General features: G+C 46.3%; 1 protein-coding gene across 1 annotated transcript in view; it reads left to right on the forward strand.

Moving 5' to 3' along the window:
* The first annotated feature begins 671 nt into the window (after positions 1 to 671).
* The window catches only part of LOC126234587 (uncharacterized), a 72,734-nt gene continuing 52,950 nt past the window's right edge, over positions 672 to 20,455 (forward strand). Inside the window, exons 1-2 of the mRNA XM_049943304.1 lie at positions 672 to 694; positions 14,255 to 14,375. Of these exons, the coding sequence (XP_049799261.1) occupies positions 14,269 to 14,375 (107 nt within the window). The 5' untranslated portion in view covers positions 672 to 694; positions 14,255 to 14,268. The remainder of the gene's footprint in view (positions 695 to 14,254; positions 14,376 to 20,455) is intronic.

Consider the following 20,455-nt stretch of genomic DNA (forward strand, 5'->3'; position numbering starts at 1 on the left):
ATGAATACACTAAACAGATTCAGAAGGATGTAGGTTGCAGTAGGTACTGGGAGATGAAGAAGCTTGCACAGGAGAGAGTAGTATGGAGTGCTGCATCAAACCAGTCTCTGGACTGAAGACCACAACAACAACATTATTAGTAAAACCGTAGGCACCAGTGTCACGTTAAAAGTTAAAAGTTAAAAGTGGGGTAGCTGTAAGTTCCATTTGGTGGAGAGTTCGGGAGGGTGGAGTGGGAGTGTACGGGGGGGGGGGGGGGACAGAAACTAAGACGTACTCATCCACACCCCCCACCACCAACCGAAAAAAAAAAGATATAGACCTAAGACATGCACTTGAAAAAAATTCAGTAATATCTTGTGTTCGATAACTGTCAATAATCTGGTACAACGGATCACGGACGCTGCAATAAACAGTAAACTGACTGAATTGCGCAAGCAGTAAAAGAGTGAGGAACACAGTCGGCTCGTAAATGTCGGCAGCAGAGACGAATCCCCGACGCGCGAAGTAGTGGCCGCGTCCTCTGTACACAGACCCGACGGGCTTAATTTCGAGGTTCCCCGGTATCGGCCGTCGGCTGTGTCGCTGTGAAGCAGTAATGAAAACCTCCCACTGTATATATAGCGTCGGTGAGCAGACGTCGACGCCGCAGTCTCGCCGAGGATCCCGCAGGAAGGACCGGACACTGCAGCTGGTGAGTACTCCACGTCAGAGGCGACCGCCTTCCACTCTTCATGGGGATGGTGGTTATCCACGTGCCAGTTATAGATTCTTCATCCAGTATTTTGTATCCACCTCGTACTCCGCAAAACCATCTAACGGTGTGTAGCGAAAGATACGTCTTGTACCACTAACCGATCGTCTCTCCTCCCTCCCTGCCCCCCGTTCCCTGTTCCACTCGCGATTGGTGCGAGGGAAAGATGACTGTCGGTAAGAGTCTGCATCAGCTCTAATTTCTCGAATTTTCTCGTCGTGGTGATTTCTAAATTTAGGAGTGGGCGGAAGTAATACACTTCTGGCCATTAAAATTGCTCTACCACGAAGATGACGTGCTACAGACGCGAAATTTAACCGACAGGAAGAAGATGCTGTGAAATTCAAATGATTAGTTTTTCAGAGCATTCACACTAGGTTGGCCGGCCGCGGTGGTCTCGCGGTTCTAGGCGCGCAGTCCGGAACCGTGCGACTGCCACGGTCGCAGATTCGAATCCTGCCTCGGGCATGGATGTGTGTGATGTCCTTAGGTTAGTTAGGTTTAAGTAGTTCTAAGTTCTAGGGGACTTATGACCACAGCAGTTGAGTCCCATAGTGCTCAGAGCCATTTGAACCATTTTGAACACTGGGTTGGCGCCGGTGGCGAAACCTACAACGTGCTGACATGAGGAAAGTTTCCAAGCGATTTCTCATACACAAACAGCAGTTGACCGGCGTTGCCTGGTGAAACGTTGCTGTGATGTCTCGTGTAAGGAGGAGAAATGCGTACCATCACGTTTCCCACTTTGATAAAGGTCGGATTGTAGCCTATAGCGATTGCGGTTTATCGTATCGCGACATGGCTGCTCGCGTTGGTCGAGATCCAATGACTGTTAGCAGAATATGGAATCTGTGGGTTCAGGAGGGTAATACTGAACGCCGTTCTGGATCCCAACGGCCTCGTATCACTAGCAGTCGAGATGACAGGCATCTTATCCGCATGGCTGTAACGGATCGTGCAACCATATCTCGATCCCTGAATCAACAGATGGGGACGTTTGAAGACAACAACCATCTGCACGAACAGTTCGACGACGTTTGCAGCAGCATGGACTATCAGCTCGGAAACCATGGCTGCGGTTACCCTTGACACTGCATCACAGACAGGAGCGCCTGCGATGGTGTACTCAACAACGAACCTGGGTGCACGAATTGCAAAACGTCATTTTTTCGGATGAATCCAGGTTCTGTTTGCAGCATCATGATGGTCGAATCCGTGTTTGGTGACATCGCGGTGAACGCACATTGGAAGCGTGTATTCGTCATCGCCATACTGGCGTATCACCCATCGTGATGGTATGGGGTGCCATTGGTTACACGTCTCGGTCACCTCTTGTTCGCGTTGACGGCACTTTGTACAGTGGACGTTACATTTCAAATGTGTTACGACCCGTGGCTTTACCCTTCATTCGATCCCTGCGAAACCCTACATTTCAGCAGCTTAATGAACGACCGCATGTTGCACGTCCTGTATGGGCCTTTCTGGATACAGGAAATGTTTGACTGCTGCCCTGGCCAACACATTCTCCAGATCTCTCACCAATTGAAAACGTCTGGTCAATGGTGGCCGAGCAACTGGCTCGTTACAATACGCCAGTCACTACTCTTGATGCACTGTGGTGTCGTGTTGAAACTGCATGGGCAGCTGTACATGTACACACCATCCAAGCTCTGTTTGACTCGATGGCCAGGCGTATCAAGGCCGTTATTACGGCCAGAGGTGATTGTTCTGGGTACTGATTTCTCAGGATCTATGCACCCAAACTGCGTGAAAATGTAATCGCATGTCAGTTCTAGTATAATATATTTGTCCAGTGGCTACCCGTTTATCATCCGCATTTCTTCGTGGTGTAGCAATTTTAATGGCCAGTAGTGTATGATGTCCGACTCTTCCCGGAAACCGTTCTCACGAAATTTCAATAGCAAGCTTCTCCGTGATGCACAACGCCTCTTTTGTAATGTCTGCCACTGAAGTTTGTTGGGCAGCTCTGTAACGTTGTCGCTCCAACTAAACGACCCCGTGACGAAACACGCCATTCTTAATCGAATCTTCTGTATATCTTATACCAGTTATACCCGGTAAGTGTCCCAAACGGATGAACAACACTCAAGAATCGGTCGAAAGAGAGCCCTGTAAGCCAGTTCCTTCGTGGATGAGTTTAATTTCCTCAAAATTCTTCCCGTGAATCCGGCTGACACCTACTTTCCCTACTATATATTTTGTGTAATCATTCCACTTAAATTCGTTCTGGATAGTTACTCCAAGATATAGAACGGTAGGTACTACGAGGGGCGTTTGAAAAGTTCGTGCAAAGTCCGAGAGATGGCACCACCGAAGCGTATCGAGGTCATGGTTAGTTAATAGCATCTTTGGAAAGAACGCACACCAAGTTTCAGCTGTATTGGTCTATTTATTTGAGTTTGGCATTCGTCTGAATCAAGGAAGTCCAGTGATTCTCAGAAAATGGACGAAAAAGAATTTTGTGTGGTGATTAAAGTTTACTTTATGAGAGGCAAAACGCCTCAGGAGACTAAAGAGAAGCTTGATAGATATTACAGTGAATCTGCACTTTCGATTACAACAGTTTGCAAGTGGTTTCAAAATTTTCGCAGTGGCCATATGGGCACAAGTGATGCTGAGCGTTCTGGACCCCCCGTGGAGGTTACAACTCCAGAAATCATTGACAAAATCCATGATATGGTGATGGATGACAGAATAGTTATAATGAGTGAGATTTCTAGTGGTGTGGGCATCTCGAATGAACAGGTACATAATATTTTGCATAAACATTAGGACATGAGAAAACTATCCGCAAGATGGGTTCCGCGATTGCTCACGCTTGACCAGAAAAGGAATCACGTGAAGTGTTGCAAGGATGGTTTGCAGCTGTTCAGGAAGAATCCGCAGGACTTTAAGCCTCGTTTCGTCACTGTGAATGAACCATGGATACATTATTACACTCTTGAGACCAAACAACAATCTAAACAATGGGTTACCAAGGGAGAATCTGCACCAAAACACGCGAAAACCATTCCTTCGGCCGGAGAGGCTATGGCGACTGTCCTTTGGGATTCGCAAGGGTTAATCCTCATCGACTATCTGGAAAGGGGTAAAAATATTGCAGGTACATATTACTTATCGTTACTGGACCTTTTGAAAACCGAGCTGCAACAAAAACGCCGGCGATTAGACCGCAAGAAAGTCCTTTTCCATCACGACAGTGCACCAGCACACACCGAAGCAGTTGTGGTCGCAAAAGTAATGGAAATAGGATTCCAACTCGTTTCACATCCCCCTATTCTCAAGACTTTGCTCTCTCGGACTACTATTTTTTCCCAATTTGAAGGAATGGCTGGCGGGACAAAGATTTTATTCAAACGAGGAGGTGATTGCAGCAACTAATAGCTATTTTGCAGACTTGGACAATTCCTATTATTCGGAAGGGATCAACAAATTAGAACAGCTTTAGACGAAATGTATAAGTCTGAAAGGAGACTACGTCGAAAAGTAAAAAAAGGTTTACTCCAAACACGTAAATAGTTTTTATTTTTACACGGACTTTTCAAACGCCCCTCGTATTTCCAACAATTTGTCATCAATAGTGTAATTGTACAGTAGTGGATTTCTTTTTCTTTGTATGTGCAATATGCTACATTTTTTTACGTTCCAACTACAAGAATCTGTGCCATTCATCAGTCCTGTGAAGGTCATTCTGCAATGCAGTACTGTCTTCTGCTGTTGCTACTTCGTTACAAACAACCGCATCATCTGAGAAAAGTGTTAAAGAGCTCCGACGTTTTCTGCTAGATGATTTCTATTCATTGTAAACAGGAACGGTCCTATCACACTTTACATTTTCGATTTTCTTACGTTAAGAACAACGTGTTGATTTCTATCTGGAAACAATCCTTGAATCCAGCAGCAAATCTGATTAGATACTCACTAGTATCTGTGACATTGTCTCTATTATTTCCTATAGTACAAGTTGCCATTCTTTCAACTTTTACAGTGTTCTCTATTAATCCTATTAAGGGTCTAGCAGTACTCCAATATTAGAGTACAATTGGTCGAAACTTCCAAGTTTAATGACTTAGAGATGGAAGCATATACCTGAAGTAAACTGAGTCGTGACCATATCCTCGTCTTTCCGTCTCCTTCTTTTTGTTTGACACTAAAACCTCCGTGTGCCGTGGTTTCCTCAACAGAATGTTGTCTTTGAGAATATGAGAACTTAAGTTCAGATTAGTTTCAGTACAGGATTATTCATAAGTACTTACAGGTTTCAGAAGATGGCTGCAGGAAAACTACAAGACATACAGAAAATAGCGTAACATCGCTTAAGAGACAGGCGACAATGTTGATAATTAAAATTAGTATTACACCAAGGCTGGATTGGTCGCTGATCAAAGGACCATGCTTCAAAACTAGAATGACTTTATTGCTCGTGATATGACACATTTCTTATTATGCTTATCCATTACGGATATTTTAGAACCGTGACTGTATATTTAATGTAAATAAGTTATACACAACTGCAACCAGTCACTTTTTTGAATAATAATGCTTTATTCCATGAACCGGTTTTCGAACCTTTTCAGGTTCATCTTCAGATGGTTTCGGGAGGATCCGGGAAGTTACATCATTATGAACAGTTGTAAAGCGCATGCTGGATGCTGGAAAAGTGTCACTGTCAAAGTATAAACTAATATAGTTTGTGTGAAAGTGTTCTGGACATCAAAATGGAGGCAGACAGATCCGAAAAAAGCCGCCTATACTGTCGCAAACCAGCACCCAGCATTATGCTACTACCAGTAATGATGTAACTTCCCGGGTCCTCCCGAAACCATCTGCAGATGAACCTGAAAAGGTTCGAAAACCGGTTCATGGAATAAAGCATTATTATTCAAAAAAGTGACTGGTTGCAGTTGTGTATAACTTATTTACATTTGACACATTTATGACTTAGTGATCTTCAGCTAACTAGGAGGAAGAAGCTGTACGTAGATATAAAGGTTACAACATGTGCAAGTAACGAGTCCGCGTATGGTTGTTACGTGCACATCTTCTAACATTTTTATCTACATGCAGCGTGCTGCTCCTAGATATCTGAAGATGGCTAAGACGAAACGCGTCATTTTCCGAGCAATAAAGTAACTCTATGCATTTTAGAGTTCATATTTGCCAGACTGTTTTTTGTTTCGAATGACCATTTCTGTCATATTCCTGAAAACTGACCGTTAGCCCTGGGCGCCCTGTATACCTCATATGAAACCCTTGAAACAATACCTACGGAAAAGTACATTGCAGTAGACATTCCAAGCAATAACTGGTAGCTGCAGTTCAGTTGGTTGGTTTGGGGAAGGAGACCAGACAGCGTGGTCATCGGTCTCATCGGATTAGGGAAGGATGGGGAAGGAAGTCGGCCGTACCCTTTCAGAGGAACCATCCCGGCATTTACCTGGAGTGATTTAGGGAAATCACGGAAAACCTAAATCTGGATGGCCGGACGCGGGATTGAACCGTCGTCCTCCCGAATGCGAGTCCAGTGTCTAATCACTGCGCCACCTCGCTCGGTCTACAGTTCAGTAATACTCCGAGGAATAGTACATAGTGAGCTGCTCTGCTTCGACCTCGATGCATTTCATCCACATCTACGTCTAAATAAGTACGCCGGGCCGGCCGTGCGGTTCTAGGCGCTGCAGTCTGGAACCGCGTGACCGCTACGGTCGCAGGTTCGAATCCTGCCTCGGGCATGGATGTGTGTGATGTCCTTAGGTTACTTAGGTTTAAGTAGTTCTAAGTTCTAGGGGACTGATGACCTCAGGTGTTAAGTTCCATAGTGCTCAGAGCCATTTTTAAGTACGCCGGAAGCCACTGTAAGGTGAGTGACGGAGGGTACCCTGTACCATAACTAATAGTTTCCTTTCCTGTTCAACTCGGAGGTAGAACGGAGGGAAACGACGGTCTATATGCCTGCGTATGAGCGCAGATTTCTTGTACCTTATCTTCGCGGTCCCTACGTGAAATATACACTCCTAGAAATGGAAAAAAGAACACATTGACACCGGTGTGTCAGACCCACCATACTTGCTCCGGACACTGCGAGAGGGCTGTACAAGCAATGATCACACGCAAGGCACAGCGGACACACCAGGAACCGCGGTGTTGGCAGTCGAATGGCGCTAGTTGCGCAGCATTTGTGCACAGCCGCCGTCAGTGTCAGCCAGTTTGCCGTGGCATACGGAGCTCCATCGCAGTCTTTAACACTGGTAGCATGCCGCGACAGCGTGGACGTGAACCGTATGTGTAGTTGACGGACTTTGAGCGAGGGCGTATAGTGGGCATGCGGGAGGCCGGGTGGACGTACCGCCGAATTGCTCAACACGTGGGGCGTGAGGTCTCCACAGTACATCGATGTTGTCGCCAGTGGTCGGCGGAAGGTGCACGTGCCCGTCGACCTGGGACCGGACCGCAGCGACGCACGGATGCACGCCAAGACCGTAGGATCCTACGCAGTGCCGTAGGGGACCGCACCGCCACTTCCCAGCAAATTAGGGACACTGTTGCTCCTGGGGTATCGGCGAGGACCATTCGCAACCGTCTCCATGAAGCTGGGCTACGGTCCCGCACACCATTAGGCCGTCTTCCGCTCACGCCCCAACATCGTGCAGCCCGCCTCCAGTGGTGTCGCGACAGGCGTGAATGGAGGGACGAATGGAGACGTGTCGTCTTCAGCGATGAGAGTCGCTTCTGCCTTGGTGCCAATGATGGTCGTATGCGTGTTTGGCGCCGTGCAGGTGAGCGCCACAATCAGGACTGCATACGACTGAGGCACACAGGGCCAACACCCGGCATCATGGTGTGGGGAGTGATCTCCTACACTGGCCGTACACCACTGGTGATCGTCGAGGGGACACTGAATAGTGCACGGTACATCCAAACCGTCATCGTACCCATCGTTCTACCATTGCTAGACCGGCAAGGGAACTTGCTGTTCCAACAGGACAATGCACGTCCGCATGTATCTCGTGCCACCCAACGTGCTCTAGAAGGTGTAAGTCAACTACCCTGGCCAGCAAGATCTCCGGATCTGTCCCCCATTGAGCATGTTTGGGACTGGATGAAGCGTCGTCTCACGCGGTCTGCACGTCCAGCACGAACGCTGGTCCAACTGAGGCGCCAGGTGGAAATGGCATGGCAAGCCGTTCCACAGGACTACATCCAGCATCTCTACGATCGTCTCCATGGGAGAATAGCAGCCTGCATTGCTGCGAAAGGTGGATATACACTGTACTAGTGCCGACATTGTGCATGCTCTGTTGCCTGTGTCTATGTGGCTGTGGTTCTGTCAGTGTGATCATGTGATGTATCTGACCCCAGGAATGTGTCAATAAAGTTTCCCCTTCCTGGGACAATGAATTCACGGTGTTCTTATTTCTATTTCCAGGAGTGTATGTATGCGGCAGTAGGATCGTTCTGCAGTCAGCTTCGAAATGAATGTCTTATTCCCTCCAGAGATTCCCGCTTGAGGTGTCGAAGCTTATAGGTAACACTACTATGCTGATTGGTAACTAATCTAACAGCTCGCCTCTGAATTGCTTCGATGTCTTCTTTCAGTCCAACCTAGTGCGCATCCCAAACACTCGAGCAGTACTCACGAATAGCCCGCCCGGTTGGCCGTGCGGTCTGACGCACGTCTTTCCGGGCGGGGAGGAGCGCCTGGTCCCCGGCACTTGTGTCGAGGTCGGTGAACCGGCCAGTCTGCGGGTGGTTTTTAGGCGGTTTGCCATCTGCCTCGGGAAATGCGGGCTGGTTCTCCTTATTCCGCCTCAGCTACACTATGTCGGCGATTGCTGCGCAAACACGTTCTCCACGTACACGTACACCACCATTACTCTACCACGCAAACATGGGGTTACACTCATCTGGTGGGAGACGTTCCCTGTGGGGTCCACCGGGGTCCGAACCGCACAATAATCCTGGGTTCGGTTCGGTGTGGGGCGGCGGATGGGTGAAGTGGACTGCGGTGGTGGCTCTGAGCACTGTGGGACTTAACTGCTGAGAACATCAGTCCCCTAGAACTTAGAACTACTTAAAACTAACTAACCTAAGGACATCACACACATCCATGCCCGAGGCAGGATTGGGACCTGCGACCGCAGCGGTCGCGCGGTTCCAGACTGTAGCGCCTAGAACCGCTCGGCCACTACGGCCGGCTGGACTGCGGTAGTCGTCGTGGGGTTGCGGACCACTGCGGCTGCGGCGGGGACGGAGCCTCTCCGTCGTTCCTAGGTTCCCGGTTAACATAACATAACTCAAGAATAGGTCTCACTAGCGTAGTGTATGCGGTTTCCTTTACAGATGAACTACACTTCCATAAAACTGTCCTAGTAACCAGAAGTCGACCATTCGCCTTCCCTACCACAATCCTCACATTCTTGTTCCATTTCATATTGCTTCGCAATGTTACTCTCATGATGTGACTGTGGCAAGCAGGACACTACTAATACTGTATCCGAACATCATGGGTTTGTTTTTCCTACTCATCTGCATTTATTTACATTTTACTACTTTAAGAGCCATCTGCCATTCATAACAGCGGCTAGACATTTTGCCTAGGTTATCTTATATCGATCTAAAATCACTTATTTTAGACACCTTCCTGTACACCACAGCATCATCAGTGAACAATTACTGACTGGAAATTGGAAATTTGTGGTAAGATCCTGTGGGACAAAACAGCTGAGGTCATCGGTCCCTAGGCTTATACACTACTTAATCTAACGTAAACTAACTTACGCTAAGGACAACACACACACCCATGCCCGAGGGGAGGACTGCAACCACCGACGGCGGGAGCCGTCGAACCGTGACAAGGCGCCTAAGACCGCGCGGCTACTACGCGCGGCAATCGCAGGCTGCTGGCCACCCTGTCTGTCAGATAATTTATGTGTATATAAAATAGCAACCTTCCTATCATACTTCCCTGGGGCGCTCCTGATATTACTCCTGACTCCGATGAACACCCACCGAAGAGGACAAGAAGTTTGACAGTAGAAACAATCGTCAGTTAATACAGTGAAGGATTTTGCTACTGATCATTAATTCAATGAAAACTCTCTGTACTGGTGTTACTTAAAACTTCCGGCCTGGGAGACCGTAGTCGACGTATAAAACTATTTACTAAGGTTTCATCTCCTTCTACGAAAGACAGATTCAGAGAGTTGCCACGTTTATCTTCGAAGATCTCTCCCAAAGACGGGGATGAAACGTTAGTAAATACTCTTATATGTCGACTAAGGCTTCTCAGCCTGGAACTATCAAAAGTGACCGACATTTAAGTACAACATTAACTCGGGCAACCAATTGCGCAAAACTTCTTTCGAGTCCAGTCTAGTGTCAGGAATTGTTGTTGCAAAACCCTGTTTGTAGGCGCCCACCACGTCTTTGGTGAACATTTGTTCTCTTACATGCATGTCATTAATTGGTCATACGTATATCTCCTCAAGCCGAAGTCTCCTGGGCTATAATGCATTCCGCTGCTAGGAAAGCCCCTGGTCATGATGGCATTCAAAACCGTGTCCTCCAGGAGTTCACGGATAAATCAACTGAGTACCTAACACACATAACGAATGCCATACTAAAACACCAACACTTCCCCGCCTTTTGGAAGACGGCCAAGGTCCTGATGTTCAGGAAGCCGGGGAAAGACCACAGCCTCCCACCAAATTACCGACCCATCAGCCTTCTGAGCTCGCTCAGTAAGATTGTTGAGAAGGTGATTCTCAAACGCATCACTAGGCACTGCATAACAAATGACATCCTGAGACCGGAGCAATTCGGCTTCAGGAATCACCACTCCACAACACAACAACTCCTACGGGTCGTTGAACATATAACACATGGCTTCAACATAAACAAAGCTACAGGGGCAGTGTTCCTGGACATCGAAAAGGCTTTCGACCGTCTATGGCACAACGGCCTCAACCGCAAACTCAGCGACGCGGGATTCCCCGACGGGCTGCTGCGTCTAATACACTCATACCTCACAGACAGGAGTTTCAACACTGACGTGCAGGGAAAACAATCAACACGACACGGTATACACGCGGGAGTACCCCAGGGAAGCATCCTAGGGCCCCTACTGTTTAACCTCTACATAAACGATCTCCCAACCACACACAACAAAATGATGGCAATCGACACGGATGACACAGCCATCCTTGCGCAAGATTGGAAACCATCAAACATTACGTCACGCCTACAGACTGCACTCAGAGTGGCCGAGCCTTGGTTGGAGAAATGGCGTGTTAGAGTAAACGTCGACAAGTGCGAAGCCGTTCTGTTCACTAGAAGACCGAAGCAACTGCGCAAACACCGCTACTGCAGACCAATAACCCTACATGCACGTCCAATACGTTTCCGCGAGAAAGTCAAATACCTCGGTGTCTGGCTGGACCGGAAATTACTCTGGGGGGACCACATACAACACATGACCAACCGAGCTAGCGCGAGGCTCAAACAGCTCTATCCTATGCTCAACAGGCGTAGCACACTGAACAGAAGGGTGTCGAGGTCCATGTACATGACATTTATCCGACCCCTGATGACGTACACAGCTCCTGTCTGGGGATACGCTGCGCCTACACGCCTGCGCCGTCTGCAGCTCATACAAAACAAAGTACTCAAAATCATAAGCAATGCTCCACGATACACACGCATCGCGGACCTTCACCGGGAATACCGACTTGAGACTCTCACGGAGGTAATCCACAAACTCACCACAAGACTATACAGAAACTCCAGACATTCGCAGAACCCGTTTATTCTGAATCTGGGGAACTACGACCACAACCATAGATGGAAACATAAAAGACCAAAAGACATACTTGTAAGGGCATAACATCTATGGCCAAGCATACGCAAACATAACGGCACAGGCGAGCCCCTGTTAATCAGACGCCATTACTGGATATCCAGCTGAAATATACTGCCGAATAACTGGCACCACACAGGGAAGCCGTACCGTACACTGCATGCAAACAAGCTCCACACATCCCCCACACAGTGAGACGATCTATGGCCGATCTCCCACTACTGTATAACGATCTTGATTGTTCCAGGAATGTAGCAGCTGCAGCCACTGGGACACATCGCCATCGCTTGTCACGGTAATGATGCATGATACCCATATTAACAAATCCAACCTTGCATGAGCTATCGCAACTAGTAAGCCACTACTGCTCTTACTACCCATCCCACTGTCGCAGAGGTTTTTTTCCCACGGCACGAGCCATGGCACTTTTTTCCCACTGCTCTTCAAATCGCTACCCTCACTCGCGTTTCGTCCACTATCTATCACCTGATGGACCGTGTTAATGCGTAGTCTTACCCAGACGCACGGACAACATCACAGCCCAGCATCCTGTGATCCACTTACTAGATAACTAACATGTTTTACGGAGGTGACAGTAGAACTTTTGGTTTGGTCACCACGTTGGTGCGGGCGTGGAGGGGCCCCATCTCTTTCCTCAGTTTCTCTGCGTGGCATCATCACCGATATCTTAATACTCATGAACTGAGTACCGTATTCGAAGCCTTCCTTAATTTGAAACCCCTGTCTTCGTTTATAACGGTTTTCGAGAATTACGTCATCCCAAAAAATTACAGCGTACAGCACAATATTGTTCGTATAATCAACTGTGCAAGGAGATTTTAAACATACCACACACTTCGCTGCATTTTTTTCTGTTTGAATTCAATTGATAATACACTACTGGCTATTACAATTGCTACACCAAGAAGAAATGCAGATGATAAACGGGTATTCATTGGACAAATGTATTTTACTAGAACTGACATGTGATTACATTTTCACGCAGTTTGGGTGCATAGATCCTGAGAAATCAGTACCCAGAACAACCACCTCTGGCCGTAATAACGGCCTTGATACGCCTGGGGATTGAGTCAAACAGAGCTTGGATGGCGTGTACAGGTACAGCGGCCCAGGCAGCTTCAACACGATACCACAGTTCATCAAGAGTAGTGACTGGCGTATTGTGACAAGCCAGTTGCTCGGCTACCATTGACCAGTCGTTTTCAATTGGTGAGAGATCTGGAGAATGCGCTGGCCAGTGCAGCAGTCGAACATTTTTTGTATCCAGAAAGGCCCGTACAGGACCTGCAACATGCAGTCGTGCATTATCCTGCTGAAATGTAGGGTTTCGCAGGGATCGAATGAAGGGTAGAGCCACGGGTCGTAACACATCTGAAATGTAACGTCCACTGTTCAAAGTGCCGTCAACGCGAACAAGAGGAGACCGAGACGTGTAACCAATGGCACCCCATACCATCACGATGGGTGATACGCCAGTATGGCGATGACGAATACACGCTTCCAATGTGCGTTCACCACGATGTCGCCAAACACGGATGCGACCATCATGATGCTGTAAAGAGAACCTGGATTCATCCAAAAAATGACGTTTTGCCATTCGTGCACCGAGGTTCGTCGTTGAGTACACCATCGCAGGCGCTCCTGTCTGTGATGCAGCTTCAAGGGTAACCGCAGCCATGGTCTCCGAGCTGATCGTCCATGCTGCTGCAAACGTCGTCGAACTGTTCGTACAGATGGTCGTTGTCTTGCAAACGTCCCCATCTGTTGACTCAGGGATCTAGACGTAGCTGCACGATCCGTTACAGCCATGCGGATAAGATGCCTGTCATCTTGACTGCTAGTGATACGAGGCCGTTGGGATCCAGCACGGCGTTCCGTATTACCCTCCTGAACGCACCGATTCTATATTCTGCTAACAATCATTGGATCTCGACCAACGCGAGCAGCAATGTCGCGATACGATAAACCGCAATCGCGATAGGCTACAATCCGACCTTTATCAAAGTCGGAAACGTGATAGTACGCATTTCTCCTCCTTACACGGGGCACCACAACAACGTTTAACCAGGCAACGCCGGTCAACTGCTGTTTGTGTATGAGAAATCGGTTGGAAACTTTCCTCGTGTCAGCAAGTTGTAGGTGTCGCCACCGGCGCCAACCTTGTGTGAATGCTCTGAAAAGTTCATCATTTGCATATCACAGCATCTTTTTCCTGTCGGTTAAATTTCCCGTCTGTAGCACGTCATCTTCATGGTGTAGCAATTTTAATGGCCAGTGGTGTAAGAACTATATGGGTCTGAATAATACGGAACATGTCCCGCTTTCTCTCTAGTAATAACTTTACTGATACAGAACAAAAATAACGACCTGTATGTCAGCGACTAAGCCTGAAATAAGTTATTATCAGGAACTCAGTCTTAATAGCACAAAAGAGAACTGTAACTTAAAGCGCTAATTAATTTACAACACGTTCTTCACACTGTGCAAAAATTTGCGACAACACGATTTTTCTCCCCTAATCGACCTATTTTGTTCTTTGATGATTGGGCTAGCAGTGAATAACAGCATAATACGTTCAGATGGCGGATTTTTGTTTGTTGCAGTTCTTGGCAAGGTGATGACGTCAACGGTTGGTGTGCTGACAGCGATGGTGGCAGCGATCGCTCTGGCGACAGGCTCCTGGATCCCGTCCGACGGGGACTCTGCCAGAGACGTGGAGAACAGGTAACGCACCTCTCCGTTACTGTAGCCTGAGTTCACGTTTCTTTTAACGACGTGCAATACCAGTGAGACGCCGTATCGCACGCCTGCATTTAGCTCTTCTGTTTTCGTACATTTTCCCCATTTTGCCTCTTCGTGGACTTTCTCATATACTGCCATTTCATGGCAAGTTTGTAAATGCGTAAAGCAGTGTTTCCTAAACTACGTTGCACGAAATACTCAGCTTCTGCGAAAAACAGTTAACATTCAAGCCCGCAGAAAATTATCCAGGGTAGAAAGGGGGGAATTTGAAGTCCTACCGCTCCAAAAGTAAATTTTGCTTGAAACTTAGATGGGCGACAGTTATTCACTTAATATTTTTTGTAGATATATGACCTTGATACTTAAATCATATTTAGCCTGGTGGCAAAGGGCGACAGTTGTGCACTTGATATTTTTTTTGTACATAGATTACTTTGATACTCAAATCTTATTTAGCATGATGGCGAGCAAGAATAAATTTTCTTTTTTAAAGAGACGGAGTCAGAAAATTAAAAATCACTGCCAATCTCAAGCGCTGAGGATCAGTTTTCAGTGGGTCTAGAACCTTTTTATCTCACTTTCTACTTCTTTCACCTAAGGCAACGCGGAAAATGCCACATCGTACCGTGGTTTGGCGGCTAGTTTTTACCGCTTTTTCCCCATAACGGGCTGTCGTAGATCAGTTTAAAAGTGGAACGAGGGCAACAGCAAAATGTTGCCAGTAATATTCTTAATTTTTTCTACAACCGTTTTCGAAGCTTAAAGCTTCATCTTCAGGTAAATTAAGAAAATTACTGGCGACTGAAGCGGATTTTTATTCTATTAATATGTGCCTCAGCTGCGGATGTTAACCGGATCAAATATTTTGGTATACAATGTTGCTTATGGATTGGCAACTACTTAAAAAGGAAAAAAAGTAGTAGAGCTAGGAGTCACGAGGAATGTACGACACCCATTCCGCCAATTCCACGACACCTGCAGTGTAGTTGCAGCAACGAACTGAAATTCATCCCCGCTAAAACACTTCCCGCTTGCACTATTCTCTACTTTTAAGTCGATTGCTGTTCTGTGGTAACGTTCGTTGCGCGATGAGATCTTGTTTGTTTTCGTTTCCAACAGATGCGGAATTTTTTTTTTCAATTTTTTTTGTTAGTAGCGAACTCGGTACAGCTAAATATGTTTCGGAATTCGATATACGTCCTAGTCTGGGATATCGTTGAGAATTGTGTTAAGACGCAAAGTTCTGCTCCCCGTTGCAATTTCGCCCACTTTGAAGGTACGGAACTCGAAATTACAATAAATCATATGCAGTTTGATTGAAAAAGACCTCCTCGTTTTCGTTTTTGGGTTTTATTGTTTTAAAGGTTTTTTTAAACTTTTTGTGCACATTACAATTACAAAACTTTGGCTTATACAACATTATTCGTTTTTTGTATACTCTATGGAACGAGTATGAACTGGTTTTCTCATCTACTAGTTCGTGAAAGGACAATTTACGACTGATGATGTGAAAAATTTGTCTAATTTTTTAAATGCCCTGGTATCGTATGTAAAACCGATTGTAAGGAAGAAAACAAAACACCCCATTTACACAGAACATCTATACTACTACATACACAGTGTTAAGTACACAATTGGTGTTTAACAGTGAATCCTACTTTTTAACAGTGCACAGTTTTAGTTTTTGGGATACCCTGCTGCAGGAGTTAGTGAAAGGGAATGCACAATTGGCCATAGTAAAAGCGCTCTGATCGTGATTCAGTACCAACGTATTTAAATGTCTGACCTTGAACCTTGTTTCTTTTTAATGCAAAGTGGAATCTTGATTTGCTTAAAGTGAATGGGTCAATCCTTTGGTATCGATAGTATACAGGGTGCGAGAGAAGCCTCTCCAGCTTAAAGTCTATGAGGATAGTACCTTCAATGAGATTTTCTCGCATACTTTTAATTTAGAAACGGATACCATTCGGAATACGTAGTAGTATTCTAATCGTAAGCCGATAAGCTATAAAGACAGATTTTCTGTTAGAACCGACAGCATGGAAGAACATTGTGTACACATTTTTAAAAAAATAATATATACGCAGAAACAATACTTATAGGAGAAACAATTTTCAATGATTCATTTAACCTCGCAAGATTGTTGACATAGGCCCTCCTTTAGTCAGGCATTCTCTATATTTTAATTTTACATTACATGTACTTGAGCAAGCATGTTATACTACATTGATAAATTAAAAATTACAACAGCGCAGATAAAAAAATACACGTACACGCTTATCATATTTGCACGCGAGGAAGACATCAAAATTCAGAAATTACGGTAAGGTAGGTTTTTAGTAATTTGTGCTACCATCAGTCAACATGAGAGAAAGTGGTGGAGGAGGGAGGTAAAGAAGAATGTGACAGCACACAGTAAGAGAATAGACAGCGGCGTGACTCACAGAGGAAGGAAAAGAGAAAGGAACAAAACAGTTTGTATCCTGTTTTTAACGCCATGCTATTGTGGTTAAAGCCAACTGGAAAAAAGAGAACGAACCTTCACATTTTCAAACCACAGCAATTTCTTTCTCGCAGTCGGTGTTTAAAGAAACCATGCACATTTTGTGTTTAAAATAATTTTTAGCAAATGTCCGTCCAAAATTGTATTACAGTATCATGCAGTAACTCGAAGTAAATCGGTCAAGAACTTTTCAAGATTTTTGGAAACAACGTATCCCCCTCGTTTACCTTCGTATATTAATATTGGCTACTACTGAAACTTACTGGAAAAATTAAAACTGTGAACCGAACGGGTGCAAGCACTGGTGACCTTTGTCTGTCACAGACAAGTGCTCTACTATTTAGCTAGCAGAACACGACTCACAATCCGTCCTCACACCTCTACTTCTGCCAGGACCCGACCTCCTACGTTCCAAACTGTACAAGAGTTCTCCTACGTAACTTACAGGACTGGCACTCCTCGGAGGGCGGGTATTCCAGAGTCATGGCTCACCCACACCATGGGGGATTGTTTCCAGAATGAAATTTTCGCTCTGCAGCGGAGAGTACTCATATGAAACTTCTTAGCATTATTAAATGTCCCAGGTTCGAGTGCTGGTGCGCCACACAATTTTAATGTGCCTGGAAGTTTCACTGCACACTCCGCTGCAGAGTGAAAAATCCATTCTAGATTACTACTATTTGTTGTGTGATGCTGAACGATGTCACTAGCACAAGTTATTCTGTCATCAAGGGTTGCCGAATGTCAGTCGAGATGAATGATTTGTGTGTTACGTATCTACACCATCAAAAACTTACTTGATAATGCTCCCAATCATTTGTTGTTGTTAACAAGATGCATACCACGGTAAGTCGGCAGAATATTGTGGAATTCACCTTCGAAACAACGAAGTACATGATTAATTCAAAAAGATGGAGCTCATATCTCTAATGTATCTCCATAAACCTTAATTCCCCATATACATGTGGGCATCCAGTCATTAGGCTACCACCCCCACCCCACCGTTGCAATTTCACACACAACAGAACTGATACGGAGCTAAGCTACGTGGCCTGCAACAATAACAGCAGTGAAGCTGTTACGGAAGTCATTTATGCAGAGTGGAAGAAATCCGTCAACATATGCAGCGCATCATGGAAAAAGAATGGTTCAATTCAGCTACTTTAAAAAAATCCTTCTGGAAATTATAACGCCATTCAAATTGCGGCGACAGCATCTGCGATAGTGACGAAAGTAATCTCAGTAGAGTTTTTCTACTGCCAAGATAAAAAAAAAATCAGAGGCGGATTCAACTGAGTGTTTGGTGTATGCTGATTAAGCAGCAGCACAGTACCATTATATTTTCGTAAGTTCTGCTTGTTAATAATAAGGCTCTTGTCGGTGACTGAGCCTGAAATAAGTTATTCTCAGGACCTCAGTCTTAAACACACAAAAGAAGACCAATTGTCTTCTACACTTTAATCGTTGCAATACTGTGTCGCTATTCTCCTTCCTTCTAGTCCGACAGGTTCTCTCATCTCGATTAACAGGGATAATATTTTTTGTTACGTGACAAATAAGTAGAAAGTTTTATCAAAAAACGTACTAACCAGTGAATTATAAACCTTGCAATCTGTTTCCAGCAACGAAACCAAACGGGCGACCGACAAGGTTAAGAGAGCATAAGTCACTCTCTCACTTTTTTCATGTTCAAGTCTACTCCTTAACGTTGTTATTAGCCCCAGACATCATTTTTGTGAGACGACAGAAGTTATCGGTACGAGCAGGGATTGATGGTAGCATGTACATTAGGGAGAGGAACATCGCAAAGCATTTACCGGGGACAGAACGCTGGTCCCGAGTGCGCACATGCTCACAAATTAAGGATAATGCTGATACATGGTGAAACAACGCTCTGGTGGGCGGTTTGCGGGTTTAAATCACCTCGGGGTATGACCCTGCGGTGCATTTGACCTGCGGTCGTCGCACCGTGGCGCTGGCAGCAGTCCACATACGCAGAGGAGTGTTGGTGCATGTCAGATTATGGTGCAGTGAGTAAGTGTGCAGACGTTTTCGGACGTGCGAATGGTGATTGTGTGTTGAAAATGGCTCAAAGAACACATATTGATGACATTTTGAGGGGTAGAATACCAGGGCGACTGGAGGCTGGTCAAAAACAGCAGGTCGTAGCACGGGCCCTCTGTGTGCCACAAAGTGTGATCTCAAGATTATGGCAACGATTCCAGCAGACAGGAAACGTGTCCAAGCGCTACAGTACGGGACGTCCATAGTATACAACACCACTAGAAGACCGATATCTCACCATCAGTGCCCGCAGATGGCCACGGAGTACTGCAGGTAGCCTTGCTCAGGACCTTACCACAGCCACTGGAACAGTTGTCTCGAGACACACAGTCTAAAGACGACTGAACAGACATGGTTTATTCGCCCTGAGACCTGCAAGGTGCATTCCACTGACCCCTGGTCACAGGAGAGCCCGTAAAGCCTGGCGCCAAGAACACGGTACATGGTCATTGGAACAGTGGTCCTAGCTTATGTTCACGGACGAGTCGAGGTATAGTCTAAACAGTGATTTTAGCCGGGTTTTCATCTGGCGTGAACCAGGAATCAGATACCAACCCTTAATGTCCTTGAAAGGGACCTGTATGGAGGTCGTGGTTTGAGGGTGTGGGGTGGGATCATGATTGGTGCACGTACACCCCTGCATGTCTTTGACAGAGGAACTGTAACAGGTCAGGTGTATCAGGACGTCATTTTGCACCCGTATGTCCGGCATTTCAGGGGTGCAGTGGGTCCCACGTTCCTCCTGATGGATAATAACGCACGGCCCCACCGAGCTGCCATCGTGGAGGAGACCTTGAAACAGAAGATACCAGACGAATGGAGTGGCCTGCCTGTTCTCGAGACCTAAACTCCATCGAGCACGTGTGGGATGCTCTCGGTCGACGTATCGCAGCACGTCTTCAAACCCCTACGACACTTCAGGAGCTCCGACAGGCACCGGTGCGATGATGGGAGGCTGCACCACAGTAGCTGCTCGACCACCTGATGCGCAGAAAACAGTGGCGTTCTGTAGCACATGTGGTTTGGGACGGTTTTCTCGACTTATCACCAATATCGTGGACTTACAGATCTGTGTCATGTGTGTTTCGTATGTGCCTATGCTATTAGCGGCAGTTTTGTGTAGTGCCACGTTGTGTGGCACCACATTCTGCAGTTATCCTTAATTTATGAGCATGAGTATGTCGCACCGGGGTGCAAACAATGCTTTTGACCGAAGAGGCGTAAAAAACTGCCTACCTGGATGAGTCTGCTAGGCGTTTGTGGCCACGGCAGGGACAGGGAGCGCAGGAGAGAGAGGGTCGCCCAGTCAAGGCGTTTCGACAGGGTCGTAAACGGACAGTGTGTAAAGAGCTGGCGCCCATCCGTGAGTCCCCATGTTCACCTTGGACCAGATGCTACCAGTGGAGCCTGCCGAGTTTTTTTTGTCAAGCCTCAGCTTTCGTAAGAATTTTAGGACGGATCGCAACATTTATGGTGGCTCTGAAATGGTCTGTGT

This window comes from Schistocerca nitens, chromosome 1 (assembly GCF_023898315.1).
Source record: "Schistocerca nitens isolate TAMUIC-IGC-003100 chromosome 1, iqSchNite1.1, whole genome shotgun sequence".
Taxonomy (NCBI): domain Eukaryota; kingdom Metazoa; phylum Arthropoda; class Insecta; order Orthoptera; family Acrididae; genus Schistocerca; species Schistocerca nitens.